The sequence below is a fragment of the Syngnathus typhle genome, linkage group LG16 (assembly GCF_033458585.1).
Source record: "Syngnathus typhle isolate RoL2023-S1 ecotype Sweden linkage group LG16, RoL_Styp_1.0, whole genome shotgun sequence".
NCBI lineage: Eukaryota > Metazoa > Chordata > Actinopteri > Syngnathiformes > Syngnathidae > Syngnathus > Syngnathus typhle.
The window spans coordinates 3,867,946-3,876,976 of NC_083753.1; the positions used below are offsets into that span (position 1 = coordinate 3,867,946).

General features: G+C 45.1%; 1 protein-coding gene across 1 annotated transcript; it reads right to left on the bottom strand.

The window, feature by feature from the left end:
- Nucleotides 1–5,865: 5,865 nt before the first annotated feature.
- lgals3b (lectin, galactoside binding soluble 3b) lies at nt 5,866–8,370 on the bottom strand. Its single transcript, XM_061301533.1, has 7 exons — nt 8,251–8,370; nt 7,813–7,846; nt 7,502–7,601; nt 6,911–7,425; nt 6,735–6,823; nt 6,221–6,389; nt 5,866–6,085 (listed from the first exon to the last, which is right to left on the bottom strand). Exons 2-7 carry the CDS (start codon nt 7,816–7,818, stop codon nt 5,936–5,938), a joined length of 1,029 nt encoding a protein of 342 aa, XP_061157517.1. The 5' UTR covers nt 7,819–7,846; nt 8,251–8,370; the 3' UTR covers nt 5,866–5,935.
- Between the last annotated feature and the right edge of the window lie 661 nt (nt 8,371–9,031).

The following is a 9,031-nucleotide window of genomic DNA, read 5'->3' on the forward strand; positions in this document are numbered from 1 at the left end:
CCTGAGCACCATTCAGTTGGCTCTTCAACTCTGCTGATCACCCCTATTGACTCCATTCTTTCCAGTTCCTCTTTAACTTTTCCCAACAAAGGAATGGGAACGCGTCTTGGTGTGGAAAGGGGAAAAGGCACAGCATCAGGTTTCAACTTTATAGTATAAGGTTGCTGCATTAAACCCAACCCTTGACATAACTTAGGGTAGTTCTCACTCAACATCTTAATGTCTATGCTATCTGCTCTAGACACAAGGTTTAGTTTGACACTTGCTGGCCTACTTAACAGCGCCATGTGTAAGTCTCTGATAACATACACATTTTCCTGAATCTTTTGTTCACCTTTACACAGTGTTTCTTTGCACATACCTAAAACATTGAGTGGAGTGCCACCTGGTCCAATCAACGGTCTATCTGGTTTACAAAGCTCTGTTTCATTTTGGTTTATACAAAAGTACATCTGGGCTGGGATAACAGAAACATCAGCTCCAGTGTCTATTTTAAATCTGACTTTGTGGTTTCTGATGGTTATGTCTGCATACCAAGGATCTGAACCTGCATGTACTGACCCAAGAAATATAGGTGTCTCATTACATTTCTCTGTTTCAATCATCTGTATATTTTTAACAGATTTGCATACTTTACTGTAATGTCCTCTTTTACTGCATGTATGACAGGTTACATCTTTCGCTGGGCACTGTCCTTTGCCATGTGCTGTCTACCACATCTGTAGCACTGACCCGCATTTGGGGATTTAGCCATTTTGTGTTTTGGTAGACTTGGGGCTTTGTATGTAGAATGCTTTTCTCTCTTGTATTTCACTGACACTGCATCTAGGTCTGCTTTCTTTTCCCCTCTTATATCGGTTTGCTGCCTTTTAATGACTTCTGACTGCCGGGCTTGGTTCACGGCTTTTTCCAGCGTCAAATCTTTGTCCATTTGGAGTCTCTCAGCTAAACTGGTGTCTCTCAGTCCCACGACGAGACGATCTCTTATTAACTCATCGTGCAAGGCTCCGTAGTTACAGTTTTCGGCCAACGCGTACAGGGCAGTGACAAATGACTACAGTCTCATTAACTTGCTGTACTCTTTGGTTAAATCCAGCCCTCTCGTAAATTATGTTTTTTCTGGGCACAAAATATATGTCTAAAGTGTCTCTTACTGCTTGGTACTGATGCCTCTGCGCGTCCGATAAAGCTTGACCTCGAAGTATGTCGTCTGCTTCGTCCCCCATGCAGTAGATGAGCGTGTTCACTTGATTAGCTTCCGAACTCAGGTGCAGGTTGCTAGCAAGTCGGAATCTTTCAAACCTCCGTATCCACTTCTCCCATTGCTGTGGCCTTGAAAAATCAAATGCTTCAGGAGGCTGAATGGTGAATGTGGCATTCGGGGGCGGATTAGCCTGTTGCTGGTGCGGTGGAGTCCCCACGTTAGCTCCTGCGTTATCCTCCGACATCTTTCTGTGTGTGGCGAGGGCTACTTTTTCTTCCAGCACGACCTACTCTCGCTCCCCGGCGAGTAAGCTCTTACAGTTGATCCACTTCTGACACCATGTCGCTTTTCGGGCGTAAGGATTCAAACAACACTTTGTAGAGCAACTAGACGGTCTTTATTTGCGTCTCATATTCTTCTAAACTCGCAGCCATTCAACATCACTAGAACACCCCCAACCCCAACTTCCTGTTTGGCCCTTCAGAATAAAACAGCAGTACAAACACCTAACACCACACGTAGCACCACAAACAGCACAAACGAAGCAAACAAACGGCACTATTTTGGGTCCATTTGGAAGTAAATAGGGGAGGCGGGGTTACGTGACGTCTTCGCTATAAAACAAATGTGTAATATCTACGAAACCGTAGCAGCACGAACAAAAGTTTTTGCTGCACAAACCAGCACAAACGAAGCACAAACCAACGGTACCATTTTGGGTCCATTTGAAGAGAAATGGGGAGCTGGGTGACGTCATTGCTATAAAATAAATGTGTAATATCTACGAAACGGAAGCAGCACAAACGAAAATGTTTGCTGCACAAACCTGCACAAACGAAGCACAAACAAACAGTACCATTTTGGGTCCATTTTGAGCAGATGGGGGGCTGGGTGAACTCTGGATGATCTATAAAATAATCGTTCATAACTAAAAAACCATAGCAGCACAAACGAAAGTTTTTGCTGCACAAACCAGCACAAACGAAGCAGACTATTTTGCTTAAATTTTGCGTGGGGTGGGGGGCCAGCTTCACGCAGGTTGTGAGGATGAACTGATCATTTGAATCAGGTGTGTTTAACGTGGGAAACTTGGAAAACATTGTCAAACGCGCACTTTTTATTAAAGTGCCTCCGGCTCCCCGGTAACGGGTTCAATAAGCCGGGGCGAAGGGACTCGTCCGTAGCTGACCACCCGAGTTAAATTAATTCTACCAGAATCAATCTAATTTCTTTACAACGCCAATCCCTTTCAAGTCATCCGACACGTGAGCCGAGTAACTCGATTCGAGGCGAGTCGTCGAAATGACCGCGCCATAATGATGGCTCCCTTCGGTTGTTTGATGCTTGTGTCATGTTACGGATATTTTTAGATGTCTTTGTTAAGACCTCAAGGATTTGTTAATTTACTAGAGCGCCCTCGCCCTAGGTGAGCTCAAGATAACTACTTCGAACCAGATCTGACAATTCCTGATGTTAAGGATTAAAGCTGTCTTCACTTTAAAAAGAATTGAACGGATTTAAAGAATGACTATGATAGGGAAATAAAGACATTTTAAAGTTGTAATCACCGCATATAAAACCATGCTCAACATAGTTTATACGAAATAATCGATACTGAATTAAGGCTTAAGAGATTTAATGAATAAGCAAGAAAAAGAATTACAAGTCGAAAAAACAAAAAACAAGACTCACCCACACAGAACAAAAGAGGAGACTAAAGGTCTAAAATCCTATTTGGTTGAACAAGTTGAGTGATCGGCTCTCCTTTGTTCCAAAATCCGAATTCTGTTTAAAAAAGAGGAAAGGTCTGGGCGTGAGGAGCCTAGCCAAAAAAGTGTAATATCTACGAAACCGTAGCAGCACAAACGAAACTCTTTGCTGCACAAACGAAGCACAAACGAACGGTACCATTTTGGGTCCATTTGGAGAGAAATGGGGGGCTGGGTGACGTCATCGCTATAAAATAAATGTGTACTATCTCCGAAACGGAAGCAGCACAAACGAAGATTTTTGCTGCACAAACCAGCACTAACGAAGCACAAACGAACGGTACCATTTTGGGTCCATTTTGAGCAGATAGGGGGCTGGGTGAACTCTGGATGACCTATATAATCGTTCATAACTAAAAAACCATAGCAGCACAAACGAAAATTTTTGCTGCCCAAACCATCACAAACAAAGCACAAACGAACGGTACCATTTTGGGTCCATTTGAAGAGAAATGGGGGGCTGGGTGACGTCATCGCTGTAAAATAAATGTGTAATATCTACGAAACGGAAGCAGCACAAACGAAAATCTTTGCTGCACAAGCGAACGGTACGATTTTGGGTCCATTTGGAGAGAAATGGGGGGGCTCATCGCTATAAAATGTTTCCATGTATAATGTGCCCTCATGTATAATACGCACCCTAAAAATGGCATGTCGATGCTGGAAAAAAGCCTGTACCCATGTATAATACGCACCCAAATTTTGACTTTTTATTTTTATTTATTTATTTATTTATTTATTTATTTATTTATTTATTTATTTATTTATTTATTTATTTATTTATTTATTTATTTATTTATTTATTTATTTATTTATTTATTTATTTATTTATTTATTTATTTATTATAAGTCCCAATGATCGTCACACACGCATCTGGGTATGGTGAAATTTGTCCTCTGCATTTGACCCATCCCCGTGTGATTTTGATCCATCCCCTGGGGGAGAGGGGAGCAGTGAGCAGCAGCGGCGCCGCGCTCGGGAATCATTTGGTGATGTCACCCCCCAATTCCAACGCTTAATGCTGAGTGCCAAGCAGGGAGGCAATGGGTCCCATTTTTATAGTCTTTGGTATGACCCGGCCGGGTTACTTAAGTTCGTAAATGTAAAATTATTTCAGAAAAAAAATCATCTTTGGGAACAACCGGATGTTATTCTGCCGGTCAGTATCACTGCGCATGCAGTAGCAAACTCGATAGCGAAGAAATATGTGAGGCTCTCAACGGGATCACCAATATTTGAGTGATGTTCCAGTTATTTATCACAGTTAGGAGGGTGCGGGTTCGATTCCACCTCCGGCCCTCCCTGTGTGGAGTTTGCATGTTCTCCCCGGGCCCGCGTGGGTTTTCTCCGGGCACTCCGGTTTCCTCCCACATCCCAAAAACATGCTTGGTAGGCCGATTGAACACTCCAAATTGTCCCTAGGTGTGAGTGCGAGTGCAAATGGTTGTTTGTCTCTGTGTGCCCTGCGATTGGCTGGCAACCGGTTCAGGGTGTCCCCCGCCTACTGCCCGATGACGGCTGGGATAGGCTCCAGCACGCCCGCGACCCCAGTGGGGACTAAGCGGTACAGAAAATGGATGGATGGATATATATTATATATAATAATGATTTATTTATTATTCACAATTGTCATGGTGATCTTTCTGGTGATTTCTTAACTAGGCTGGATGTATTTTTTTTTAAATAAATAAACTTGTCTTTTGTTGGCGTTGATTTCTCCGACTAATGCGCACCCCAAATTTTAGGACAATAAATTAGTTAAATTTCGCGCATTATACATGGAAAAAAACGGTAATCGTTCATAACTAAAAAACCATAGCAGCACAAACGAAAATATTTGCTGCACAAACCAGCACAAACGAAGCACAAACGAAACAGACTATTTTGCTTAAATTTTGCGTGGGGTGGGGGGCCAGCTTCACGCAGGGAAACTACCAAAACATGTAGGAATGCGGCCCCCGAGGACTGGAGTTTGAGACCCCTGTCTTAGCGCGTCCGGCAGTTCAGAGGGTGCGAGTTCCCTCCCTGTGTGGAGTTTGTAAGTTGTCCCCGTGCTTGTGTGGGTTTTCTCCAGGCACTCCAGTTTCCTCCCACATCCCAAAGACATGCTTGGTACTCAAATTGCCCCTAGATGCGAGTGCGGATGTTTGTTTGTCTCTGTGTGCCCTGCAAAGACCAGCTCAGTGACCTAGTGGTAGAGTGTCCACCCTGAGACTGGAAGGTTGTGGGTTCAAACCCCGGCCGGGTCATACCAAAGACTATAAAAATGGGACCCATTGCCTCCCTGCTTGGCACTCAGCATTAAGGGTTGGAATTGGGGGGTTAGATCACCAAATGATTCCCGAGCGCGACACCGCTGCTGCTCACTGCTCCTCTCTCCCCCAGGGCATGGATCAAAATCACAAGGGGATGGGTTAAATGCAGGGGACAAATTTAACCACACCCAGATGTGTGTGTGACGATCATTGGGACTTTAACTTTAACTTTTTTAACTTTAATTGGCTGCCCCATGACAGCTGAGTTAGGCTCCAGCAAGCCCGCGACACCCGTGGGGACAAGCGGTACAGAAAATGGATGGTTGGATTTTGACTGTCTTTGTAAACCAATTAAGAAAAGCGGCTTACATTTAGGAACGTAAAACTCAGCTCATTATTTAACAAATAATGTAAAGAAAGGGATAAAGAACATGCACTTATTTTTCTGGTGTATTTGCTTTTTTCTGAGTGAAGTACATTCTTTGTCTCCTCGTCTCCTTTTTTCTTTCTCTGTATTTTCTTTCTACTTTGTTTCATTTTTCCCTTTTCTCCTTCCCACCCCTTCTTTTCTTCCCCTCATCCTTCCTTGCTTGTGCCCTTTCTCGTTTTTATTTCAAACAAAAACTGAGAAATAAGCGGTGTCGAAGTTTACTTTAATTGTCAGACTCAAGGAGACGCCTGCGTTCAGAGGCTGTCAAGTGAGAGGTCACTGGATGCTAACATGCGATAGCGACAAGTCGTTATAGATGTCCAAACTTCGGATCTGACTCGGGTTTCCACCGCGGAGTTTGAATTCCAACAAGTGGGAGCCTTGAACAGAGACCTTGAACATGCTCGATGTGCACTCGATCTTCATCTGAAATACGCACACGCGCGCACACACACACACAGACACACACACACACACACATACAGCCCCAAAATATACACACAGCTTATTGTTAGCGTCGTTCTCATCGCCATCATCATCATCCTTCATCATCATCATCACCTCAAAGGGCTGGCCGGCTGCGAAGGGGAAGCGCGACAGGTTCCTCTCCTCGTTGCCCCACCTGCCACCAATTCTGCTGTTCCTGACGATCACCTTCCTGCCGCGCTCGTTAAAGCGGGGATTGAAGTGGAACATCAGATCCCTGTCGGTGGACAGGTCCACCGTCACCCTATCACACAGAGCGCACCTTCGTGTTGTTTCATATTGTTTGTTATCTATGTCGTTATCCTTTTTGTCTTCATCATCATTATTTGCATCCAAATACTTAACGTCATAGCATCTGCGATTGCATTGCATTATTATCATCTTGGTCATTCTTTTGTTATCATGACATCATATATGACAATACCGACTATCATCATCCTTATTCTCATCATCATCATCAGTGACCCGCAAGGTTGCGTCCTCAGCCCCTTCTGTTGATGAGCCAGGACCATCTTCGGTGATACAAATCCACACACGGACCACACAAGTGTTGCGGGATTCTGGCTATCATCATTCTCATCGTACTGACCTATCAGCATTGGAATTGATATTTCCTTTGATGTGAATAATGCTTCCACTTCTCAGTCCGTTGGGAAGCTTTTGGTTGTACGGGACCTTCTGTAACACCGACATCAATCACATTAGTGTTAGTATCACACAGCCACATCACTCTCATCATGTTTACAGGACCGTTATTGGCCGTACCAGAGAACCCAAGGCTTCTATTCCGGGCGATGGTGCGGGCCAGTTCCCGGCCCCTGGTGAGGGGGTTGGCCACTGAGCTCCTCCTCCGCCAGGTACAGGCTGTTGTCCAGGCCACTGAGATCCGCCTTGGCCACCAGGTACAGGCTGCTGTCCAGGCCACTGAGATCCACCTTGGCCACCAGGTACAGGCTGGTGTCCAGGCCACTGAGGTCCGCCTTGGCTTCCGGCTGAGGGCTGCTGTCCAGGCCATTGAGGTCCGCTTTGGCCACCGGCTGAGGGCTGCTGTCCAGGCCACTGAGGTCCACCTTGGCCACCAGCTGAGGGCTGCTGTCCAGGCCATTGAGGCCCGCTTTGGCCACCGGCTGAGGGCTGCTGTCCAGGCCTCTGAGGTCCACCTTGGCCACCAGCTGAGGGCTGCTGTCCAGGCCATTGAGGTCCGCTTTGGCCACCGGCTGAGGGCTGCTGTCCAGGCCACAAACTTGCCCCTCCACCCCAGGTGAGGTTGGTGGACCCACCTGATGACAGCATAAAAATGTTATATAGACTCGTCATGAAAGTTGGACCGCTCCCTGAACCACCCCCAGAACATACCAGGCCACTGAGACTGGTTGGGCTGTTGGTGGCAAGCCCCGCTTCCTACTGATTGGCTGCCGGCCCCGGAGGAGGAGCTATCATCAAGAGCGTCAGATAGCTGACGACAACAATAAAAATTCAACGCAACGCACACCTTCAGCAGGTGTCCGTGAATGCAGCACATTGCAAAGAGGGCGTGGTGCATCATCCAGAATGTTTTCCATGAACACAAGCACACACGCACGCGCGCGCACACACACACACACGCGCACACGCACACACACGCACACACACATTCCTATAGACCAGGAAGAAACGATAACACTTACATTCATCTTCTGTGTTGAAGTAGACAAGTGGCAACTTGAAGAAGAATACAGACTGGTTTGAGTGACTTACAAAAATGTGTCTGTGTCACACTCACGCACACACATGGTCAATTCATCTCTTTTGTGAGCACACATACAGACACATCATTAGGTACACCACCTGAACCATAGGCCACTAAGTTTACAAGTGACAACACCTTGGATAAAAGATTACAAACCGCGATCAGAGAAATGCGGTGGCGACATGTGACCGGATGGTGTCCCTAATGAAAAGCCCTGTGACAGAGCTCAGCAAAAAAATATTGGAGCAAAAAAAATGACGAATTTCTTCTTTCATCTATCTCCCACTAAGATCATACACTGGTCGTTCTAGTAACTGATCGATCAAGTTTATACTAATTTAAAGTAAATCAATAAAAGTGACAAGCTTCATCTTACCTGAGGTGCGCAGTGCCACAGACTTAGTGTGCGAATGCAAGTGGGTGGGCCAGCCTCACCTTGTTTGCAAATTCAGGCCACACCCTCAGGAAAATTCTTGCCATGGTCTGTTGCCACGACAGCATAGAATTGACACGCCCGTGCAAACACACATGCACAATAGTGACAACACCAGGCACACACAACGCATATGTATGCAAAAAGTCAGGCGAGGAACTTCTCTGTGTAAAGTCGATGAAAACACCTCAATTTATAGATGGTTAGTCAAAGCCAAAAGGTAAGCAGAGCTGCAATCTTAGCACAGTTTTGGGGTGTTTGTTGGCTAAAATAAAAAGGATTGATTGATGATGAAAACATCAACAAAATAGTTGTGTGGTTAAAAAAAAACAAGCTGCTGATATCACAATTCTGCTCAGTTACATCCCAGGCACCCAAACAGCTTCAACACACACGTGTAACATTGGTGACCACGTGCTAAGCTAATATGGTATAACATGTCAAATCATGAGATGGACTGAAATCAAAATGCAAAGAGGTACTTCAAGTACTTCCGATTGGGACTTAAACATGTGCTCACGTGTTACGTTATCAAGTATGCATGTATTCTTTTTGATTGATGATTAAAATGTCAACAAAAGACATTACTGTAGTTAGCGTTTACCTGGTTGCCGTGATAACAACTTAGCAATTGTGGAAAAAAACTGGCAAGGTGACCTTTGTGTTTTTCTTTTTTTTTTTTTTGCTAATCTCCATTTTGTTATGGGACCCGCCTGATGAGCTA

What these genes read in the sequence shown, in the direction of transcription:
- lgals3b (XM_061301533.1), bottom strand. An exon ending in ATCAATTCCAATGCTGATAG is followed by an intron (nt 6,390 to 6,734) that starts GTCAGTACGATG and finishes TCTGTGTGATAG; the next exon opens with GGTGACGGTGGACCTGTCCA. An exon ending in CAGCCGGCCAGCCCTTTGAG is followed by an intron (nt 6,086 to 6,220) that starts GTGATGATGATG and finishes TGCGTATTTCAG; the next exon opens with ATGAAGATCGAGTGCACATC.